Raw genomic sequence first — 25,285 nt, forward strand, 5'->3', positions numbered from 1 at the left:
ATCTGGTGCCACAAACTTTTCCTCATTTTGACTACCTTGTTTAGTGGAAAGTTCTAAAGTTTGGACAGTTTCCTCTTGTTTTGAAACTGAAATTTCTTTTGGTTCTGTATCAACACTGTCTAAAAGAGTTTCTTGTGTTTGATCAGCATTATATAGGATAAAAGAATCAATGTCTGAATGTACGAAGTAGATAGGAAAGTTTTGAGGCTGATCCTAGCTACTCACCATGTATTTCATTAAAGTTTATCGGTACAAATTCTTAGGTTGTCCAAAAAAAGAGATTGTTGCATATGACATATCAAGTTATAAAGATCCTTGAAGTTTGGCTCCCCATGATATGGATAACAACATGCCATACTTCAATGGGATGTCAGCAACCACTATATCCATAAGAATGCTCTTGGCAGGATATTGAACTAAGGTAACACACAGGGGTTTAATCAATCCTAGACACTTTACTTGACTTGATTGAAATGAGAATAAGTCCTTGTAAGGTCTTGTAAAGTCTAGGTTCAATTTTTCCATTACTGATTTGGGCATTAAGTTGTGGGAGGCCCTAGAATCCAACATTGCATTATGAAGAATTTTGTCATGGATGCTAAGGCTAATGTAGAAAGGTGGTATTCCTCCTTCTAGTGGTTTTCCATTAACATCTGGACCAAATATAAGTTTTGGTTGGTCATCAAACAGGTTAACAAAATCCTCATTTTCAGCAATGTTCAGGGTTTGGTTTATCTGTGTTTTGTAAGTTTCATTCTTGATTAGTTTTGTTAAAGGGATTGAAATATTTAGCTTAGCTACCTCTGCTCCCAAATTGAATGGCAAAGGGGCTTTCTCTGTTTGAGGGTTTTGAATTTTCACAGTAGGGATTTGAGTGGGATGGTCTTCTTTTCCTTTATTGGGGACCTCTTTTTGTGAATTTTCCAATCTAGTGTTTTGAGGTGTGTCCACTGGTTTTTTAGGGGGAATTGAAGTAGAAGGTTGATCATCAGAAGGTTGATTACGAGTTATATCTACAATGGTGGAGCCAAAAGGATTCTGCTTTTGTCTGGGGAGAATTTGGAGGATTTGAGAAACCGGGGCTTCTTTGATTTTCTTGGGTTGATTTGGCACTATTTTCTTGGTTTGGTCAAGGATATAAAAATTATTTTTAGTCCTTAGGTTATACTGTTTATGCACTTCAAAGATGACAGAATCATAACCTTGTTTATAATCAAATGACTCTCCAGACTAGATTTGCAATTGCTGCAGAATATGCGATTCCTAATCATCTTGGGTCAGAAAAATAGCATCTTCAGCATCTAATCCCATCAGGTTAATCTGTGTGTCTTGCTCTAGGTCTTCAGGATGGGATGTTTCTACATAATTTTCTTGGAAAGGAGGCATAATATTATGATCAGGTCCATTTTTTCCATGGTTTTGGTTTTGGTTTTTCCTAAAGTTTGGGTTTCTAATTGGATGTGCTTGTTGGTTATTCCACTAGGGTTTCCTCTCTATATTCTATATTCTATCCATTAACTTTTCCATGCCTTTCACTAAGCTATCTATTTTAATTTCAGAGGGTGAAGGCTCATCTTTAGCTATTCCTCTTCTTTCATTCCTAACTCTAGCTCTTTTAGCTAATAAATTAGCCTCTACACTTTGAAAATCTTCTAGGGTTGTGGGGTTTCTTTCCCTGAGATGGAATGCCATGTCTGTGTCAAAACCCTTAGGGAACTTTATTAACGCTAAGTCAGGTGGGGGTCTAAGATTAACTGGAATTGCATTGTATATATTGTTAAATATGATGCAGTAATCTTGAACAGTTTCATTGGGTCCTCTCCTAATATTTTCATATTCTGAAAGGATCTGTAGAGGATTCTTTTTATTTTCCCATCTATTCAAAAATTGCTGATGAAATACTTCTAAACTATCAATACTATTAACAGGAAGTGATCTAAACCATTTCCTAACATCACCAGCTAAAGTCTGAGCAAATAATCTCATTTGAACATCCACAATATGTTTTTCATGAAGTTCAAAGTAGTCTGTCATCTTATTAACATGGTGTTGTGCAGTGTAGTGTCCTATGCCATCAAATTAGATGATTTTACTCTGGTAGTCTGTTGGCATGGCACCAAGTGGAGCAGGTAAGACAAGGGGAGCATATCTATTTTCCATGGCTATAAGCTGGGAAGGGCTAAAATGTGGGGTTGAGGTACTGGAAGATGATACAGTAGTGGAGGATGAACTAGGACTAGTGAGTGGTAAATAAGAAGTACTAGGTTGGTAAGGGAGTGAGGGTATGAATGGTGGTGGGGAATGGACTTCAAAAGATGAAGGGAATAATGGTGAACTAAGAGTAGTGGAAAATTGTTCAGAAAACTCAGGGATCTTGGCAGTACTAAGGGATGATTGTGGTGAATTCAAAATATACTCATCAATTGATTTGTGGGCTTTTTGGACTTCAAGGTCTACAATAAACTCAAGATCTAAGACAGTATCATAAATTTCACTTTCATACTTTGACTTAAATAATGACAAATCAAATTTTTCATTAAAGGGGAGATCTTCTAAAAATAACCATTCATCAGGGCATGAATTAGCTTTAACTAAGGGTGTGTGACTAGCTGAACTTTCTTCTTTTTTGGTTTTTCTTGAAATTAGGTTGGGATTATCAACTACTGGGGGAGGGTGGATATGGGTTATCCCTAGTATAATGAGTTCTCCTCGAAGCCATAGTTTCAGAATTTTTTAATTGTTTTCTTTTTGTGAGAAATAACTTCTAATAAATTACTTTAAGAGGCTCAAAATACAGAATTAAAAATTTCTTAAAGATTTATTAGGATTGAGGGTTCTCCACAGTATGGTTGCCACTATGTTATCACTCGGAATTTTCCTTAGAAGTTATCAGAAGAAGGAATAAACCGAGGTAACCACAAACCAAACTTTTAAGTATAGGCTCTAGCCAACATATGACTCAGAGAGGGCTCTCTCTTTATAATTTAGCTTTTTTTTTGGTATTTTAGGTTAGTTCTTAATGTTCATTGGGGTTTTGGTTTTGAATTGAAGGTTGGGTGGTCAAATTCTCATAACAGATGGATAGAGCGAGGTCTTTAAGCCATTGGGCTATGGAGTCAACAAATGGATAGCAAAACTGAATCAATTCATTAAAGGGAATTTTCACAGGGCAGGCTAGCAAAGTAAAGCACAAATCTTTAGGTCGAATGGGTGAAATGATCCTAACCAGGGTGAGAGAGCACTTAAGAATCCTCAGACCGGGGCTAAGATGAAGAACAGAGGATAATCATGAACAAAGAGAAATTAAGAATCATTTGCTATAGATCACAAGGAACTACCTAAACTAAGGAACAATCAAGAATTCCTTAACTTAGATTAGTGAAGAAAACATTAAACACGCATAACAGTCAAAACAAAGTGTAGTTAAGCAATTTCTAAGATATCATTCCATGTTATAGCATTCAGATTTTTAGAGATACAAGTAAGACTATGGAAAAACTTAAAGAAAAATAACATTGAACGTGAGAGAATACTTATTTGAACTTTTCTTTACACAAGAATCCAGTAAAATATCTAATCTTTATTCCTCGATCCAGCTAGTTGATCCAGTCATTGATACAATAGAATTTCAGATTTTAGAACAAGAAGTCTATAGAAATGTTCGGAATCCACCCTACATACTTCGAATTGTGAAGTATTTATACAAAAATTATTACAAAATATCTCAAAACAACTTGAGATTTAATTTAGGAAATACAAATATCTTCTTGCAAGAAGCTAATGAACTGTTTCATGCTATCCCTTTTATTATGGTTGTGCTGACCTTTATTGTTGAAGTGTAGCCCTTTATGCTGGCTTTTTGTTGTAGAGTTTCACGCTGGAGTCTTATTTACTTTCATCTTTCAACTGATACTCATTAACCTTGATACTCTTTGACCCTATTTTGTTATTTTTACCATGATTATTTTGTTTTTATTGTGTAATAAATTTATCCCAGTAAATCTATCATTGTCTCCCACCATTCTGCATCAGGTAATTTCACATTCACCATTATCCTGTAGATTTCATCAGCTTCAATATACTTGGCAAAATTGGGCTTGGTGACAAACAAATGTTTTACCTCATGCTCAAGGAAAAACAAGTCCTAAAATGTGTCATATAACACTTTTCCTGTTGGCAGGGCTTTTATGGATGAAGAACTGACTTATTCCTTAGCCAATTTTCTGAGTCTATCACCATAGTCCAACTGTGTCATGAGTTTGTCATTGATAACCATAGTACTAGGCAGACCCTCCTCCCTCAAAATCTAGAATTTATCCATGAACCTATCAATGGCTACCTGCATATTGTGGCACTTTTCTTCCAAATTAAGCATAAGGTTCCTTTTGGAAAGGACCTTCCTTATTTCTAAAATGGTAGCAGTCCTATCTTCTATATTTATCTCATGGAGCTCATATCTATTCTTGTTGTTGAGGAAGTGGATGAGTCTATTTGCCTCCTCTGGCTTATCTCCCAACTCCTCCTTCACTTTCTGGATAGCTTCTGTAGCTATCTTTACCAACTCTGTTTGTTCAAAAATAACTTGGATTGATGGCCAAATATCATTGACAGAGTCAATGATATTGGCCCACAGCATTTCCTTGGTTTGTCCAAGTGGTTTCTCCAATGTTAAATCCTTCTCTAGGATTTTGATTCTCTCACCCATTCTCTGGGCCTTTTGTGCTTCTTCTTTCTACTTTAGTTGGGCAAGTTTGCAGTCTGTTTCCAAACTTGCAACCTTTTCTCTTAACCTGTTCATTTCAGTAGCCTGGATAGACATCTCTTCCATGGCTTTGATTAGTTCTGCTACTTTCTCTCCTAATGCACCTACTACTGATGTAGATTCTGTTGTTACTGGCAAGGTTGTTGCACGTGGAGCTATAGGTGCCAAAGGTGTTGCTAGTGTAGATGGCACTGCTATGGATACTATAGGGATACATTTGTTGAAGAAGTGGCCACATCTTTTTGTTTTAATTGGATTAAAGAATCCAATTCCTTTTTTGTCTCTTTTAATTTGTCATTCAGCATTAGGGCCAAGTCCATCAACTCCTCATGTCTGGTTTGATTCTCTATGACTTCTAGAGTTTTAGGATGTTGCAGTTGGGGTATTTTCAATTGCCTCTTAAGTGTAGAAATATCATCATTTTTCTTCTTAATAAGTTGCTCTGTAGCTTTTATATCCTTGGGATCATGTCCCAATTCAATCACTAAGTCCTCTAAGGACTTGATCCTTGTATCCTTGGCCTGTGAGGAGGCCTTCTCTAACTAGAATTATGCTAAGATGTTGTTCAGAGAGTTCTGTAGCTAATGGGCAGCTATGGATTTACCTGTCAGGGTGGAGTATATCATCTCTCCAGCCTGTTTGTGTAGTTCAATCTGGTCTATGGGATGAATATCCCTTGCCAACACTTCAAAATCTACCCTTTTGAAATATGATGTTGTCTTTGGCTGCTGAGCTATGGGCTAACAAAAGTCATTTGTAGCTTTCCCTCTTTAATGTCAAAGGTTGACATTAGCCTTGTTTGATTGGTAGGAGTCAGCTTTAGGTATTGTGCATATGTTTGGGCCTTCAGCCTCTCATTTATAGCTTTGATTTCTTTATGTCTTTCCTTGATATCTTAGTCTTTTTCAGCAGGCATTCTAAAGGAAGATACTTCAACACTAAGTTTCCTTTCCAACATCTAAGTTTGTGATGTGGAAGGCTCTTGCATGCCTCCGGATGGAGTGGTAGGCCTACTTCTTTCTACACTTGTATTTTTGACCTCAACTGAGTCTTCAGTATATTCCTGCTGAGAGGCTGGATTTATCCTTTGCCTCTTGTTTGATTCCTGTTGCAAATCAGAGGTGGCCATTCCTGAAGTGGAAGCCTCTTCTCTGTTTCTTTTTGGGATCTTCTCCTCATTCTGAGGAGTCTGCATAACTAGAGGGGTACTCATGGTTCTTTCTGGTTCTTCTGGTACCTACAGAAAGAGATGTCATCAAGCTACTTTTCTAAATCAATTAGAGCATTCTCTACGTCTACTCTGGTGCTGTCTTGGTCTACTAGGGTACCCTCCACCCATTCTGTTTGATTTGCATATGTTTCTATTTCAGGTATGGGATGGTGAATGAAAGGTCCTAGCTTGACCTTTTGTCTCTTATTTGTGATGAATTCCAAAGGATCATATCTCCAAACAAAACTTCTTCGGAACTTCATTCTTTGCAGAATTAAGTATGCTTCTTTGCTTGCCTCCCTAGAGTTGTGTATGAAGGGGCCTAGTTGGTCTTTTATTTTGAAATTGGCCTTCTTCTTGGAATTGACGAAGTTTACTTCATCTACATTAATGATTTGTCTATAATATTCTAATGCAAACAACCTCATGGGGAGGTATCTTGGTAGCTTGTATGGTGCCAGTATGCAACCATACATCCTGATTTCTGTATGGTTCTGGTAAGGTACGAGTCACCCACTTTGGTTTGTTTAGAAAATTGAAGGACTCTCTTTATTTCTGGATTGATTCTAGGAAGAGGGCTTCCAGTCAAAATTGTCATGACTGGGTGTACAAATAAATCAACAAAATCAGAATAAGAGTATGGAGACTGAGATTGGTCGATCAATGGAGTCCAAAAAGTGACTGACCTAGGCTGACCTTTGGTGTCCAGCTTCTAATGGGTGAATGGGAACTTATCAGGTTGGTAATATAAGAACATATGGTATAAAACTAAGGAGTACTTGAAAACCCTTTCATTTCTCATTCTAAGGAATTGCTCATGCATCCTATCAACTATAAATTGGGCATAGTAATAAATGACAGCAAGAGGCTGCTCTGGAGTGTAGATGGACACTAAGGCAAGGATTAACTCATCAATGTATTCACTAGTGGTGTACCAGTCCCCAAAATGCAGGATATCATGGCTACAATATTCCGGCCCCATGGGGAAAAAATAGCAGCTGCATATTGGGGGGAGTCCTTAGGGATATGTCTCTCTTCTCTGATGAAGGTTTGGAATAGTTGGGCCAATTTGGAAGAGCTAAGTTTAGGATACAGGTCCAACAAGTCTCCAATTGAAAGAGGGGTTAGGTTTGGCTCTGGTTGGAGATGCAACATTTCATTAATATACTCAGCAATGATGGTGAAAAGGACCTTCTAATCATGAGACATGATAGTTCTATGACTGGGGATGTAGCAAGCATAGCACATATGAACAATCTCAGGAAAATGTGGACTTGGGGGAACTGGTATTTGAGCAAATTTGATTCCCAAAGGTCAATTTCATCAGCATGATTCAGGAACTTGTCCCTACTTTGGCAATGTACTTTGAGGGGAGATTCTTGGGTAGAGGTATATTTTATTTGGAAATATTTATCAGCTAAAGGAAGGTGGTCCAGGTCTAAGTGAGGTGTAGTGATGAGTCTTACATCCATTGCAATTGGGGCAACCATACTCATTTCTTGTGGATTTGAGTATGGGGGGCGATTCAAAGTATTTAGGGAAATGGAGGTTTTGTAGTTGTTTATGGCTCACAGTGTTAAAATTTAAGTAAATTTGATCTTTTTTACTTAATTAATAGTGTCACGAGGGTGAATTGACTTGGAATTTGACAATGGAGTTGGAATTCCATGGTTAAATACCTGGAATTGGGCAGAATTGACTATAAATGGTGGTTGAAGGCGGTTGCAGAGGTTCGTATGGTACTGGTATAGACTAACGAACGAGCTATGCTATCTGCAACGTCTGTGGAGTAATGGCGGAGGTTTGTGAGCAATTTGGCTGTTTGCAGGGGTTGCAATGACTTTCTGTGTTCTGAAAGGCAAATGCGTGAAAAGAGTGAAAAGAGGGGTAATTATGCTTTTATAGGAAACGTGGTTAATTTTGGCGGGTTTTGATTGATGAACAATGACGGTTTTCGATTGAAAGGGGGAAGTGGTTTAGGAGGTCCATCGCACCGCTTTTGTGGTGCGGGTGGTATTCGGGAGGGGTCACCTGATTCCATTCAGCGTTTGCCACGTAGCGTCGGGGGTTAGGGGGAAACTGCCTTATCAGGTGGGTGAAGGGCAGACGTCGGGCCAACCCAATATGCTTGTGGGGCATTGGATGTGGATGAGGGACGATCAACAGTGTTCGGGAGATGGGAGTTGCGCAGGGGTGAATGATGGGATTTAAATGAGGGGCCTGGGGATTTAATTGTGGTGGTTTTGGGATTAGTTTAAGGACTAATCCTGGTTTAGGGGATCGGGCCAGACTGTAATGAGGGATTAAGGACTGAAGGCATGGTTTTAATGTTTTTTGCGGGATAAGGGGTAGTAATATAGTTTATAGATAAACTAAGTGGTGGGGTTAATTTATATGGAGGAGTTAAATATATACATACTGGGTTTATCGAGATTTTTATATATTTAATTAAAAAGTTAATATGAAGTGAAATGAGTGGAAACGGTATTGCACTTAGGTATATAAAATGTTGTGTGCTTTCCATATACTTAGTACTTATGATAAATGTATTTAGTGGATTTTTACATAAAACATGTTTATAAAGGTGTTTTCCTAGGCAAGAGAACTTAATCTTAGGAAAAGGGGTTTTGTGAGAGGGATGAATGAATTATGATGAAATTTAACCCCTTTATTTCTTAAGTCATCAAGCCGAGAGTCCGGTCCCACTAGAAGTAAGAGAAATGCTCTGAGCCTTTTTGACTTAAAAACTATAGGTATTAATATTTTTATTATGGAAGGGAAGTTAGTGAGTGTCATGGGGGTTAAAATGAATGAGGGGATGTTAAGTAAACCAAATTGTGAACCATTTCTTTTGTTTTGTTTACCACTTATGCATATTTAAATGATGCATTTGGAACAATGACATAAGTGCTTTTTGTATCAATTACATGATATTTCTGCAACCTTTCTACTACTTACCCACTTACTCATCCTACCATTTTTTCTTCACTTTATTTGGGTGCATTTAGGCTAGCAAACCCTTATCAATCTTTTTCTTTTCTTTACAAAATAAGCTATCTAATTCTAACCTTATATCATCCAAGGGCTCAGATTAAACTGATAAGCTCCTTTTATTCACTCTACCTATCTAATGATCTGCCAAGATTACACTGTTTGGTCAGATTTATTCACTACCTATAAACAAAAAATTCAAAGTATGAAATAGCCAAGTTTAAACATTTTGACTATCATGGATTGTGGCATAAGTAACAAGTTGCACACAATCAATTTTTTTTTTTTGTTGTGGTTCATGAACACCTTGGTCAACGGGTGGTCGCTATGTCCATGGAAAAACATGGGTTGATCGACCCCGAAGGGAGTATAGCCCGCGGCCCACTAGCAAGGCCTAACCCCAAGGGCTTCGGGCAGAATGGACCCTGTGACCTCCCTATCGGTGAGGCACTGATTTTGACCAATTGAACTAACCCTTGGGGCTGCTACACACAATCATTTATTAAGCATTCTTTTCATATTAACCTCCATAATTTTTATTAAAAATAAAAATAAAAATAAATAAATAAATAAATTCTTATAATGCATAAAAACGTATCACTTAAAATAGTCTCAAATAAAGCCCAAGTGTAATTCATAAAGATTAAAATTTAAATTAATTATTATAAATCCTAATACCAATTTCAAATTGATTGGGTTTTTTCTATTTTAAATATAGATAGAGAAAATGCCTTTACCATTTTTAAAGACTTTAAAAATGAAAAAGCATATTAACATATGATAAATTCAATTATTTGCATGCATATGCTAAGCAGAGAGATAAGATAAATAATATTGTGGAATACCAATTTTATATGTATTTTTAGTATATTCTCGACGATGGAAACAAATATTTAAGAGAAATACTTGAAAGCTAAGTAATGTTCAAGGCAGTCTCATGTTTGAAGTGGCCATGGTAGGACATGTCTTAAATTTTCTTAGTGGGGAAAGCTAAGAAATGTTCGAGGCAGTCTGGCCATGGTAGGACATGTGTTAAATTTTCTTATTTAAAAGAAATCCGAATCACGTAGTGGGTAGGTTGTTTTATTAAATAATAGTTATATTTTTTAAAACAACCTTTAAATAATGCAATCTTATGGATATATATAGAGTGGCTTACCTAATTCTTCTATCTATCGTAATAAGATCAACTTATTTAATATAAAAAACTACATACAAATGCCTTGTGGGCCTCATGAGTGCAATTCAAGCATAGGGGGTTGGTGGTAAGCTGTCTTTTTATTTAACGAAGTTCCCATTATACCAAATTTTATTATAGCTAAGGTCCCACTATGCCAACAATTTTAATTCAAGGACAATTAAATTCAATGTTTGGTTTAGTTATTTGACTTTATTAAGTTTTCTTTGTTTGCCCATATGCTTGGAAAGTAGATTCGTTGGCCTTGACGTTTAACATGCAAGTCATTGCTGAGCGTTTAGTATCTCCCTATTCGTTAGGTAACCTCCATGACACAAGTCAATGGACCCCATCCCAATCGAAAAGAACATGTCAGAATAAAATCAATTACCATTATTATTAGGTAGCCCCACCACATAAGTAAATGGGCCCCATCCAAAACAAATTGTGAAATGAAAACAATGGAGCCCACCAAATCAAGAATCTGTGAAATTGGAATTTCAATTGGCCTGCCTTTGCACATAAGCAATGATAATGAGACAATCTCACATGCAAGATTTGTACAGCATTTGGAAAATCGAGTCCCAATTTGGGACCGGGCCAACTTTCAATTTCTGGGCCCAGCCATGTTGTATGGGTATCTGGAATCACTGCCCACGGGGGCAATATACACGTAGAAATTACATAAATAATGAACGAATGTTGACTTTGTTACACAACGCCGTGGCTAACCGGCGAGAGCGAGCTTTTCCACCTCTATCTTTCCACACGTTATATCTTCTTGCAAGCTAAGATCACTTGACAATTTCCTGCACAACTGTGTACATAAAATAATAGATAGCGTATCCATCGCCGACCATGTCTATCTAATTTTATTTGTTTACAAGACGAAAAATAATTAATAACAGATAATATTCAATACCTCCTTGAACTGTCCTGTGTCGCCGGAAAATCCTATTTTCACCACTATCGGATCATTAATGCGCTCTTACATGCTCAGGGGATAGACACGTTTATAACTAGATAATAAAAATAAAAACGGCGCGTTACCCCTGCGCGTGTTATAAAAGTCTATCTCCCACGCATGTAAGAGCGCATTAATGATCCTATAGTGGTGGAAATAGTTTATAAAAGTCTATCTCCCACGCATGTAAGAGCGCATTAATGATCCTATAGTAGTGGAAATAGGATTTTCCTGTGTCGCCGGCGGTTTTCCTGAGCTCTACCACATGTAAACACGGGCTCACTTCGAACAACTAAAACCAAAGACATTAAGAAAACAACACATCAATTTTATTTAATTAATTATTCATCTGCTTTACCAGTTTGCTATTCAATATCTCACTCACCTCCGTTGCAACAGAAAGATGTCCGTTCCCCTTCGACTTCGGATCGATATGCAGTAAATTTCGCTGAAACAATGGCGACAAATTTGTTCAGTTGTGAGATATATATAATTAGGGAACGGGGGTTGTTTGGGCAAATAAATAATACAAATTATATGTGGATTGATTACAAACCTTGCTATTTTTTCTCTCAACTTGAAACCTCATGGCTTTGGCAGTTTCTTCAATTCTCTGCATGATATCTTTGGCTGCATACATGGACGTGAATATTGTTTTCCTTTCCCGGGCGTACTGTGACGTCATTTCACATTCATCTTCAGTTATGGAATTTCCGTTCAAAGCATCATAAAGACCGTTACTTGTTATCGAGGGCACGTACACTTTGATCGTGCCACATAGGTTATGTTGTTCACTCTAATTATTTTATATTTTATTTCATTTTTAAAAATTGGTGATATAATTTTTTTATAAAATTATAGTAGTTAGGATTAAAAGTGATTTTTGAAATATATAAATAAATTTAGTATATAAATTTTTAAAATATTTAATTAATGTAAATTTAATAACTCAAATTTACACAATTTCAATATATTTTTGGAAATTTCAAACAAAATATTAAAAAAATATATAATAAATAAAATATTAAAAGAAAAACAACCTAACAAAATAAAATATAGGAAAATTGGATATTTGCCTAATCACATTTACTAAGGCACTTTAACTTTGCAGGAAAAGCAGTAGGTTAACTTAGATGAAATAGACTTTTTCAAAAAATCTGGTTATATAATTTTAAGCAATAATGTGATTTTTTGTTATTTAAAATACATTTTTATCCTAACTTCATTTTTACATATTAAACCGCTTCAATTCAATTTTTTAAAAAGATTTAATGAATTTTAATTAAAATTAACGGAAAAAATATCTTATAAAAAACCTATTGTGAATTTACCCTATTCCTATATACATATTGTTCAAAGAAATTCAGCATAATCACGATCGTTAAAGTGACAGGTTATTTGAACAAAACTTTCCATATCTGCAGAGTTTCATGATAGTTCAAAATCCAGAAGTACGCTTACACTTTGGATACTACATATATGACCATTAATACTATATGTATCATTAAAACTTTGCTACTGGTATTATTGTTGTTTGTACGAACTTTAATGAGAATATTCCTGCAACCCAATGACACGTTCGATGAATTGACTGTATAGTTTAACTGACCAGCAGCTAATGGTCGTTTACAAAGACTGAAAAGCCACGACACAGACCATACCTCTTCTTCAAAGAAGCCAGACAGATCAAGGCTCCCTGACATTGATATTAACTGAAAAGCGTTCATCAGAACTGGCCCCGTTTCCTCCCTGTACATATGGTCCTGTAATTTACAGGATAATTATAGGGTCAGGCTTCACAGTGATCGCAAATAACCCCACAGTGACAAAAACCAGAAGGCATCACAAAGGGAAAACGCAGTCAGGTCGAGTTTGAAGAAACTCGCGACAATACACATGGAACCCAAAACAATCATCTCGGTAGACCCGGACACACCAACTTGAGTATGTGAGAAAGATTTATGAATAGAAGTTTATTTTATGTGTATTTTGTGTGTTTTCTCTGCTTTCCTCATAAAAATTTGCGGTTTTATGAAATGCAGCTTTGCTATTATTTAATTAATACCTCTGAATTTGTAAAAGCCGCATCCACATCATCCAAACAAATGTTGTCCTCCACAAACTTGGCTCGAGAATAGCCTTGCTTAAACCACTCATCTTCCACTATTTCTGCTATACTTATGCGCTGTATATCAATCAACAGAAATATCAATAATAACCCTCTGGATTTAATCCACCAATCTCCAACGTCTGGTTTCTACTTACCGTCTTCGGATTGGGATCGAGTATCCTTCTGATCAATTTTCGAGCCCCAGCAGAGAGCCATTTTGGAAACTTGAAGTCGCTTTTGAAGATCTGCAAGGGCCATTGTATTAGGGATCAAATGACCCACTATTCAAAAATTTTAAACTAGGAATTCTGATTTTGTGTTTGGTAATTACCTTATAATACAACACAGCAAGATTGTTGTCGTCGAATGGCAACCAGCCTGTCAAAAGAACAAAGAGAATGACACCGCTAGACCAAACATCGGCAGGAGCACCATCGTATCCTCTGCCAGAAATGACCTGCACAACCCAAATCCAAGTATGAACAATTGCAACCCTGATTAATCCAAGTATGAACAATTGCAACCCTGATTAAATCAGGATTTGAGGTACAAACTATGGATAAAATATGACCTCGGGTGCCACATAATTGGGGCTTCCACAAGTCGTATGGAGCAAACCGTCTTCCTGAAAGGCCACAATCACACAATATAATAAGAGACCCTTAGCAAGATTTATTGTGTCAGTTCAATTTTCCAATGGTCCACCTGTGTTAGGTATGGGTTCAATTTTCCAAGGGTTTATTAAAGTTAAGTTCAGATATGGAGATTTTCAGGCAAAACCGCCCAGGATAACTACCTGGAAAAAAAAAAATTAGATTTATTTCAAAGATTTATTTGCAAGTTGAAGACACACCCTAAATTGCTGAGGCAGCGCGCTGAGGCCGAAATCAGATATCTTCACATTGTAAGATTTGTGAAACACAGATAGATCTAGATTTGCAAAACAATAACAAGCTTGCAAGGCAAAGAAGAAAGCGAGCAAGAATTGAGAAAGAATGAAAAGTAAATTCTACATTATGAGGTTGAGAATAAATACATAAAAGCACCTAAGTTAAGCTTAGTTGTGCATGCAATAACTAAAGCTAACTAAAGCTAAGTGTGCTGTGCCGCATGCATGCAAACAATGAGTTCACTGGACCTAATCTAGGTGCATGTACACCAGCACAACTAGTCTACAGCTAGTCTAAGTCTACGGCTAGTCTACAGCTAGTGCATGTACACCAACACCCCCCCTTAAGCATAACTTAGGTGAGTGTGATGCAATAATGAATGGGTCCCGGCAGCACGCCATTTTAGGTACCCATTTTTTTTTTTTTTTTTTTTGAACTCAAATACATAAAATCTATTATAAATTTGAAAGAAATGTATTCGCTGTAATCTTCGTGTCCTCCAAACTTGTTGTACTTAGCATGAATAAGGCAAACCTTTATCACCTAAAATCAAGAAAAGTTTAACAAACAAACAACCGCCAGACTGAAGCATTTCAGAAAAACAATTGTAAACGGAGACCAAACAAGTGCAGCGTGCCCGGAATGGGGAAGCTTCGTGAATTCTTCATCACCCTCATGCTGTGGACTCTGCCGGAAAGTGCGAGGGCCATAGAGAGCCGTGGCGCCATCGATATCGCTCAACTGACGCTTTACCTTTCTGGTTTCAAGATTGGGGAACATGACGGATCCATCAACACTGGAATGGTCCAACCCAATGAGGTGCCCGATTTCATGAAGCGCCACCGACTCAAGATCCATGGCGGACCTATCATCCGTGATGCCCATGCTCACCGTCCAAACCTCGGCGCTGTCCAAGTGAAATCGCCCGTCCTCCGGCGCAAACGCATGTGACAGTACGCCTAGACGCCCGTCGAAGGGAAATCCATCTGCGTGGTCTCCGTCAAAGAACTCAATCTTTATAATCGCCCCTTCAAAGTCATCGGTCTCGTGGAAATCAATGGAAATTAAAGAACAGCTCCCCCTCTGGCTCGAGATATGCAGATGAAGCCAGTGGAAGAAATTAAGAAATAAGAATCTGAAATCCAAGAAGGCTTTGAAGTCCAAATAACGTGTTCTGGCATAGATGTCCGCTTCTGGACTGTACCGTGCTCGACTCGAATCCTTGCAGGCTATGCAGCAATAGCGATAAGATTCCTGCAGGCTTCTCTCGCATGTTTCGCAATAATTTGAGAAGCCTTTGGCTGGTCTGGATTGTGCTCGCTGCTTCAAAAATACGAATCTTGCATGAATCATAAACCTTTGTATAAGGCTGAAGTCTGAATTCTGGCGTAGCCTCCCGCGGGAACCGTAACCCCACCGCTCCCGAATGGATGAAGTATTAACTTCAGAGCGAACGCCGCACATATGGAACCAAGAACCTGAGCTCCCATGTAGGCCGGAACCTGAATCCAGGGAAACTGGCTCAAAGCTGCGAACGCAATTGTCAGGGATGGATTTGATGAATCTTATAATTTTAGGCGGATCTTCCATTTCTTTGGCGGCGGCGGCGGAGGAGACATTCATGTTTGCGTGGACGGTTTCTTGGTTTTGTTGACAGACATTAGCTCTCAGGCCGGAAACATTAGTAATGGCATCTCGACCCCGGAATTTAAGGGCCGCTTGGTCATAGGCCTTGGCCGCGCCTTCTTCCTCGTCAAACGGAACCAAATCCAAAGTCTCGTTCTCAATGAGAGAGCTATATTCCGCATGCATGGCAGCTTCCCATTCAGGATGCCCATTTGCTTCTGTATAATTTTGTGGATCAGATCCATGCATTATATAAGCATGCATGGACATGGATGGCTTCATAGTTAAGAGTGCTTGCGGATTTTCCTCCAATAGAGGGATAGAGGCAGGATTATCAAAGATATTACTCATGCTGCACCATTTTTGTGCAGAAGTCTGATCTCGATGTTCAACAACTGGTGGTCTAACAGGGGTTTGAGGAACAAAATCAGAAAATGTATACAGACGAGATTGATCATTTACCTTGCCAGATGCAATCTTCAAATTGGTTTGCATGTCGTAAATGCTCACGGAATCTGGGGTAAATTCCACTTTCCTTCCGCTGCCTGTGTGTGTCATCTGATACACTGAGAGAAGATTCACAGCGAGCCTTGGAGTATGCAAGACATTTTCAAACCTTCCATCTTCGAATTGCACTCTTCCTTGCCCAGTTGCTGTAACTGCAGAATTATCCCCCATGAGGATGGGAGGACCTGAGTATGCATGCAAAAAAGAAAAGGATTCCTTTGAAGAAGCCATATGATGTGAAGCTCCTGAATCGATGATCCATTCTTGTGGTGCAGAACGAAGAGCAATCAAAGCATGCCCGTTACCTCTTGGATGACGTGCTTTTTCTCTTGGATCGGGTGCTTTTTCCTCAGACTTCTTCTTAGCATTCTCAGGAATGTGGTCTTCAAGATTGTATTGCTGGAGTGTCTGCGCCATAAGATCTATAGTCTTCTTCATGCATGCAGATTCAGGATGAAAACCACGGTGGCAATAATTGCACATTGATTTTCCTTTTGTTCCTTTCCTTTCCTTTGAGCCAGATGATCCATCGGGGGATCTAGGATTTGCCTTTCCTTTTGCATGCACAGTGAGTGCATGCGCTTTGGAATTTTTAAGTGTGCCCATTTTGATGAGCTTATCTTGCTCATGCATCAAAGACTGAATAAAAGTATCCAGTGAGGGAGGCTTCCAATCTGCACCAGTTGCAGATCTGACTGTGTGGAATGTAGAAACGAATACTGCATACTCTGGACCAAGTTTTGATAAAATGGAAAGAATCAACTGCCTTTCTTGCTTGGATTTGTCGATCCCGCATCCTTTCAGCTGCACCAACAAAGCTTTATACCTTGTGAAAAAATCTTGAATGTTCTCAAAGTTTCTCGGATCTAATGAGTTTAACTCATTTTCGAGAATGTGACCTTGCATTTCATCTTGTTTTCCAAACAATTCTTCCAAAATTTTCCATACCTGATTTGGAGTTGAACATGATTCAACATGAAATAGCAGTTCTGGAGAAATAGATAAACATAGGATGCCGAAGGCCTCATCCATGCGATTGAAATATCTTGATTTCTCCACTGCCGATGTTGGTTCAACTTCCGTTTCCATCGTTATTCGAAATAAGCCTCTACTTCTGAGATGAAGTTGAATCTTTGGCTTCCATTCGAAATAGTTATATGGAGTGAGAATTGCCGATTGTGGAAACTCCAATTTAGACTCCATTCTTTGTTGTTGCTTCAATCTTCTGAACCTGCAAATAATTTGCTTGTGCACTGATTTACAAATCCCTGTGCTCTGATACCATGTAAGATTTGTGAAACACAGATAGATCTAGATTTGCAAAACAATAACAAGCTTGCAAGGCAAAGAAGAAAGCGAGCAAGAATTGAGAAAGAATGAAAAGTAAATTCTACATTATGAGGTTGAGAATAAATACATAAAAGCACCTAAGTTAAGCTTAGTTGTGCATGCAATAACTAAAGCTAACTAAAGCTAAGTGTGCTGTGCCGCATGCATGCAAACAATGAGTTCACTGGACCTAATCTAGGTGCATGTACACCAGCACAACTAGTCTACAGCTAGTCTAAGTCTACGGCTAGTCTACAGCTAGTGCATGTACACCAACACACATTTCCATTTGCATCGAGAAGAACGTTCTCAGGCTGATCATTGAGTTTCAACAAATAATGTTTATGTCAAATATAACCGGAAGAACTAAGAATCTTCAGACTGCAATAAGATTGCATTTGACTGCATTTATATACCTTCAAATCTCTGTGGTAGACACCCCTGCTGTGACAATATGCTACGGCTTCAATAAGCTGCTGAAAATACTTTCTCGCGTCGCTTTCTTTCAGCTTGCCATTGCGCGACTGTGTACATATAAAAAAGGGGGTTTATGTTTTAACATGACTCAGAAAACAAAAATTGCAAGCACATGCGATCGATGTGGCAGCCTGACACTTACAACTTTCTCGAACAATTCACCCCCTGTCACAAATTCAAGAACAATGTATATCTTCTTCTTACTCGCCAATACCTGTCTAAGCGCCAAAACCAGTAGTTAAAGAAGTTAGTTGCTTCCAAAATACGCCATTATAGATGAAATCTGAAGGAGCATACCATACCTCGTATAATCTCACGACATTTGGATGCTTGATGAGCTTCAAAGTGCAGATTTCGCGCTTGAACTGCAGACAAAAACAACCTACAAATTGGAAGATATCCGGTATGCAAAATACAGAGTGACATATTTTGGTGTAAAATGGGGAGATTATATCCTCTCAGAAGAAGGATGCAATTGAGAAAGATGTATTTATAAAAATATAAAACTCACAAACTTTTTATTCATCATTTACTCAATTACACTTCACTTATATAGGAAACTCAATTCTGTTCAATAACTACTTCAACTAACTATTCTGTTCAACTCATAACTAACTATAACTAACTAATCCTATTTCTTCATTATTCTCACATCCTCCCTTAATGGAGAAATGGATTTTCTACCATACCTAACTGACTTCTAGAACTTGTACTTTGAACATCTGCTGTATTCTCTATCTAACTACTGCATTAAGAGAGGGTAGTTGGGATTAATACCTTTCTATCACTCCCCCTTAATTCCAACTATATAACAAACTATATATTCTTAATGATGACGACTTAAACTTTATCCTGCTGGTCTAAGTCTCAGCTAGGCTTACAACAAAACATTTCATTTTTGTCTTCTTATTAAAAGGTCCATGCTTGTTCCTTTTCCATTGCTGATGGAGTTTCATCTTCACCTTTTTGGATTTCCTGAGGAAATTCTTTTGCTCCTTGCTTACATACTTAACGTCAACAACCTCTTTTGGATTGAGAGGCAATGCAAGATCTCGAACGAGGTAATTTAATTCATGTTCTCCCCACTTTCCATGAGGAACCAACGAAGGATTCACCACAATGCAATCATCTCTGAAAGTAGATCCAATAAAACTTCGAACAACCGGGCAAGTTTTAATTTCAGTGATTTCTTCAACAGGGTGATCCTCAACAACATGAGGGATTTCTTCAACAGCGTGATCCTCAACAACATGAGTGATTTCTTCAACATCCTCAACAACATGAGTGATTTCTTCAACAACGTGATCCTCAACAACATGAGTGATTTCTTCAACAACGTGATCCTCAACAACATGAAACTCTTTGTCAATGGACGCAAAAATACTGCTAATCCCAAACGGGTTCATGAGAAAATGATCATTAAAAAGATCATCGTCAAAAAAGTCTAAAAAAATAGACATATCAGTTAGCTTTATCACACTTCAAATAAAACGCCTTTTCGACAGCCTCTCTCTGCAAAGAAAAACCGGGCCGACTGAAAAAGAATATGACCACGGCACAACAGTTTCTGCAAAGAACACAACAGTTTCTGCAAAGATGGTATGAAACCACGACACAACAGTTCATTTTCTGAGATTACCTCCAGACCTGCACGCACAACGACACAACAATTTCTGCACGCTCAACGGTTTCTGCAAAGAATGAAGGCACCAGCAAAGTTCTGGTATCTTCGCTTCTCAGCTCCTCGACTGTATACGCACACACCTTGCTTCCTTTAATCTTCGGAAAGCTAGGACTCGATGCTCCTTGCCAATTACGTTGAATTTACTCGCCCTTCTAACTGACAACGCAGCTAGACAATTGTGACTCGTCCTTTGATTCGGCTTCAGCGACTTGCGCGGCCTCAACCAATTCGACCCCCTTGACGGGCAAGAAACTCGGCTCTTGGCCCCTTGACCTTCAACATATATTTGCTGGGCCGCAATGCCACTTCAATTAGACAATTAAAGCTCAGTTCCCGGCTCCTAGTAATGCAGTCTTGGACTCCGTGGGCTCTGGCAATTGGAACTTCACTCTTAGTCTAGCAAAACTCTGCCTTGATTAAGACACTTGGCTCCCGATCCTGGCGATACAAACTCGGTCCTGATTTCGCAATGAGAAACTCAACGCACAAGAAAACCTCACAAGATTGCAGAACTTACAAAACCGATACCCGAATCTGCTTCACAGCAACTCTCACGCTGCAACTCACGCAGCAACACAGGGAGGTCCGCCTCACTTTCCACGGCACTCAACGGTTTATGGACAGAAAACCAGCAAAAGTTCTGGCAGGGCCAACGATCCACGCAGAGTTCTAGGGACGGTTCCGAGTCAATGGTTCTGGACAGTCTAGAATCCGAGTCTTCACGCCAAATCAACTGAAGAATGCAGGTTAATATAATGAAAATATACTTAGAATTTGAGTTTTCACGCGGAATCCACTCAAGAATGCAGGTTTTGCATAGATATATGCATGCAACACCCTCTATAGGTCTCGCAACCTCACAAATTTCATTGATCCCTTTACTCAATTACATCATGCTTATATAGGAATAACACCTAACTAATTCCTAACTACTCACAACCGATCCCTGTTCAACTGCTCATAACTATTTCTATTTCAACTGCTTCATAACTAACCATTTCTGCATTAGCATTATTCTCACAGTATTTACATGATCGGCGATCTTGCGGTGGAAAATCTTTTCCTTGTCCAAAATTTTCACGGCATAGCTCTGCCCTGTTTCAATGTTAACTGCCCTCTTCACTTTAGCGAAATTTCCTTCTCCCAGAGTCTGTCCTAGCTCATATTTCCCGATCCTGTTCTTATTCAGGTTCATTCCCTCCGCTGTACCTTTTACCATAAATGTCCCGATTCCAGACCCGATTATTTATTTCCTGATAACCTGTCGAGGCTAAAGCCTAAGTCCTTTACAATCCCTATTCTTGTCTCAGATCTCCAAGGCTTCGGCAACCAAAGCTCAGATGTGTCGCGTTGGAATCCTGCTCAGAAAAAACAATCCGATTTTCAAGGCTGGAACTTGGAACCTCCAGATCATTTACAATATTTCGGATATTGTGGGGCTCTTAAATGCGTTTGATATTTTTTCTGTCAGAGAAGCAAAGATGATCCAGTGTGGCACGTTTCAATTTCTTTGCTTTCGTGATGGATAAACAGATCAACCTCAGCAGACGATTGAACTGTTTACCGCTCCCACGACTTTCCTCTTCGCTGAGGCAGTGTATGAATTTAAAGTTCCTAAAGAATATGTAAAGTTCCCAAAGGATATAGCTTGATTTTTAATTTTAATTGGTATGCGGTTAGCGTTATCATAATTTTTATCATAATTATGATATGTGAAGGGTTAAATCATTATTATCTTAAAAAAACAGGCTTATTACCTAAAATATTGTAATACTATTATTTGATTATTAGATATGAACGGTCGTTGAATTTTCATTGCTATTTTAAAAGTCAAATTACTCGAAAGGATTACTAAACAAGAGAACAGCCCTGCTTTTAGCTATTCAAACAATTTCACGTTTTCCACCAAAATAATATTTGAAAAAAATCACTAATTTATGATGATAGTGGTGGTGGTGGTTAATGTCCACTCAGACCAAACTTTAAGATTTTATTCCTATGCTCAAAAAGCTTGGAGAGAAGCCTCCCCAGCTCATTGTAATTTTGACAACGTAAAAGGCTAGGAACGTCAGTGTTACAACAAAGATTTTGAAACTGAGATCTAATGTGGTTGTACGTGGGGCACTCTAAGAGGAAGTGATTTTCATACTCGATGTTCGTATTCTCACAGAGATGGCAAAACCTTTCTGTCCATGGCGTTTTAGGAATTGCCCAACGACCCACTTCACTATGGAGCTCATTAGAGTTCGTTCTAATCTTGGCTATATTAATATTCTTCTTTGAGCTAGTTAAAACAGAGAGATACTTTTGATCTTCTAGGGTGGGGTTGATGACCTCCTTATAATATCTTAATTTTCTTTTAGCTGCTAAATCTTTCTCACACCACATTTTTTCTTTGACTTAGAAGGAACAATATTTTTAGTGTTATTAATGTTTTGCAATGCAACATTCTCGTCGATCTTCCAATGGTTTAACCAGGCCCTGGTGTTTTTATACCAACCTCGTTTGAGCCTTGAGTGATTTTGGCTGGAATTTAAAGCTAGCTTAGGAAGTCTATGGTCTCCTATGTTATTGAGTTTGTGCTTTTACAACAGAAGCCTAGTCATAGCTAGGCTCTGTCTAGGGGAAAGACCCACTTCTATAAGGAGAATAGGATAGGGTGTGTTGCTTTTAATTTTGAGGTTATATGTTATAAAACGCTTTTGGATTTGCTCAATCTTTCTCTAGGATTCTCTAGAGATGTTACAACCCTAAACCTCACATCCATATAAGATAACCGGAGTGACTAAAGTTTCAAAGAGGAACTTCTTTCTATCCCACATTACGAAGTTTGTCGTTTTATAATTATTTTCAAGACCAAAATAAGTTTTCCATCCCCCATTAATTCTTTTCTCAATGCTATAGTTCCAGTTGAGCTTGTGATGAATATCAATTCCTAGGTACTTGTAGGAAGACAGTTCTTCCAAGTTACTATTGTCATACATAAAATTAGCGTAAGTGTCCTTCTTGGATTTGATAATCATAACTTTTGTTTTGTCAGTGTTAACAATCATACCCATGGTAGAGCAGAAATCTTTAAGAAGTATAAGTTGCTTCTCAAGATCATATGGGCACCTTGCGAGAAGAACAATATCGTCAGCATAGAGAAGAAGGATGATGACTATCCCAGTTAAGATCGTGCCAGCACATCCTGCTTCCTCTAAACAACCTTCTAGCTTGTCGATGAAAATGCCAAATAGGGTATGGGAGAGGGGGCAGCCTTGTTTAACTTTGATATTACACTTAATATCTTTCGACCACCCCTCATTGCTCTTTAACTTGGCAATTACATTCTCGTATAACCTTATAGCGATAGCTCTCAACTCAAAAGGAACCTTTAGCTCTTCTAATATGTTCCAAAGGTTGTTTCTAGGAACTGTATCGAAAGCCTTTCTAAAGTCCACAAAGCAACAAAAGAGATTGGATTTATCATTGCGGCATTCCTCCACAATGATCCTAAGCGTAACGAGGTTGTCTGTTGTTAAGTGCTGCTTTCTTAAACCCGCTTCACCTTTAGCCCGCCTACCTTCACTTTCAAGCCATATGCTCAACTTCCTTTCCATAATAATACCATATAACTTGGCTAGGAGAGGGTTGATCATAATTGTCCAATAATTAGAGGGGTTATTTGTATCCTCACTTTTAAAAATAGGGATAATGAGGCTTTGAGTCCATGGTTTAGGGAACCCTTGCTTGATCGCTTGATTGAAAAGCTTGTGAATATAGGGTATGAGAACAAGACCTCCAATTTTTAAGATTTCCGCCTTGTCTACCTCCTCTTTCAAACCGAAGATTATAAGATTCAAGGCCCTTTTGTTACGCTCATGGTCTAATTCTATCAATTTTTTCATTTCATCTTTAATTGGTTTGATATCTAATTTACCTGCCACACTATTTAGGGTGAGACAACTATTAACTTTTTCTTATAGCTCTTTAACCATGTCCTTCATTTGAAGACTTTCTAAAGTATCAACATCTATTGTTGGAATGTTTGGTTCATATCTTGGTTTTGTTTTTCTATAACCTGCAACCTAGTCTCCATTGCCTCCATTTTATTCTCCAATAGTTCTATTTTATTTTCTATTCGTTTTTAGATCTTGTCTTCAAGAGATGTGAATTTATTTTCCAACATGGCTGCTAACTCTGTTTATAGCTTGACTAATTTATGATGATGATGACGATGGTGGGCAGAACTAAGATCGTGCCAGAGCTAAAATCGTGCCAGAAACTATATATTTTAAATTTTAAAATAATCTTCAACCTATATTTATTATTTCTATAATAAATTATTTTTATTTTTTCTTAAACTTACTCAATTAGAATTATTTTTTAATAAATTTAGTCAATTAAAATTATCCTAACTTGTTGGAAAGAAAATATTTATCACTTAGATTTAATTCCAACCAGTAATTAGAATTATTTTTAAAATATTTTTTAATAAATTTAGTCAATTAAAATTATCCTAATTTGTTAGAAAGAAAAATCTTAATCACTTATATTCAATTCCAACGGATAACATTAAATATTGACAAGATTAAAAATATATATATTCCTATATGACAAAAAAAACAAAAACAAAAAACAAAACAAAACCAAAAAAATTCAATAAAATTAAAATATATTATTAAAACTATTCCATATAAATAAAAATATACAAATTCATTCGAAAAACCCAGATTTGCGGAGTTATAAAATTTCATTAACAAAATCCCATTTGCCACTAATTATTAAGTAGTTAAATATAATCAACACGTCATCCCATGGCTTTGGTGGCCATCATTGGAAACGTGATTTTGGCGGAGAATTTATTTAGTTTGTCGTACCAGACGTGACACGGCAATTTTTCAACTTCCTATTTAATTATTTCTCTATTTCCTCTTCAGTCACATGGCAATCTACTCTTCTCACCTATCAATCAAACTTAAACTAATTTTTACTTTAATTCAATTTCGTATTAGTGTAATTAAATCAAAATAAATCATTCCCCGTCAACGAAACCAATTAAAATAAAAATGAATTTAAAAGGGGAATATATAATAATCGAATCGACTTCATTTGGGCGGGAATTTGGATTGATTAAAAAGTGAAAACATATAATATAAAGAAAAGTAAATAACTACTCATTATAAAGATTTATATTCTAAATAAAATTTAAACTCTCTATTATAAAACTGATATTTAAAGGGAAAAAAGAATTAAAATAAGAGAAGGACCAGACTCCTTACATGTCTCTCAGTGCTCCCTAAATAAAGAAGTGCGACAACTTGAGAGATGTAACAACTTACTCAAGAAATATTAATTATTTAATTCTTTAATGAGAGGGACGAAGACATTATTTAATGAAAATGACCAACATTCTTTTTTTTTTAACCAAAACGAGTATTTTATTAACGGATGACCGAGACCAAATTCAGTGTTACATTTCTGATCATTATACAGCAAATTCTGCTACTGAGAAAATTCAATGAGCGGTAGCATAAAATACTCGCAATCCATCCGTTAATAAAATACTCGTTTTG

The 25,285-nt window shown here is 37.5% G+C and overlaps 1 protein-coding gene across 1 annotated transcript; it reads right to left on the reverse strand.

The window, feature by feature from the left end:
- Positions 1 to 12,276: 12,276 nt before the first annotated feature.
- On the reverse strand, positions 12,277 to 21,303 carry LOC149146842 (CBL-interacting serine/threonine-protein kinase 23-like). Its single transcript, XM_089438147.1, has 12 exons — positions 20,758 to 21,303; positions 18,346 to 18,408; positions 18,186 to 18,257; positions 17,983 to 18,090; positions 17,846 to 17,880; positions 16,262 to 16,265; positions 14,068 to 14,109; positions 13,786 to 13,839; positions 13,546 to 13,671; positions 13,370 to 13,459; positions 13,170 to 13,289; positions 12,277 to 12,867 (listed from the first exon to the last, which is right to left on the reverse strand). The coding sequence occupies exons 1-12, from the start codon at positions 20,944 to 20,946 to the stop codon at positions 12,562 to 12,564; spliced, it is 1,209 nt and encodes a 402-aa protein (XP_089294273.1). The 5' UTR covers positions 20,947 to 21,303; the 3' UTR covers positions 12,277 to 12,561.
- Between the last annotated feature and the right edge of the window lie 3,982 nt (positions 21,304 to 25,285).

This window comes from Pinus tabuliformis, chromosome 9 (assembly GCF_031772625.1).
Source record: "Pinus tabuliformis cultivar Carrire ecotype Pingquan chromosome 9, CPIR1, whole genome shotgun sequence".
In the NCBI taxonomy this organism is placed as follows: domain Eukaryota; kingdom Viridiplantae; phylum Streptophyta; class Pinopsida; order Pinales; family Pinaceae; genus Pinus; species Pinus tabuliformis.

Coding starts and splice junctions, on each gene's coding strand:
- LOC149146842 (XM_089438147.1), bottom strand. CDS start 20,946: ATGGTAAAAGGTACAGCGGAGGGAATGAACCTGAATAAGAACAGGATC. Junction 18,091..18,185: donor GTGAATTGTTCGAGAAAGTT/GTAAGTGTCAGG, acceptor ATATGTACACAG/TCGCGCAATGGCAAGCTGAA. Junction 13,840..14,067: donor CGCTGCCTCAGCAATTTAGG/GTGTGTCTTCAA, acceptor GTGGCCTTTCAG/GAAGACGGTTTGCTCCATAC.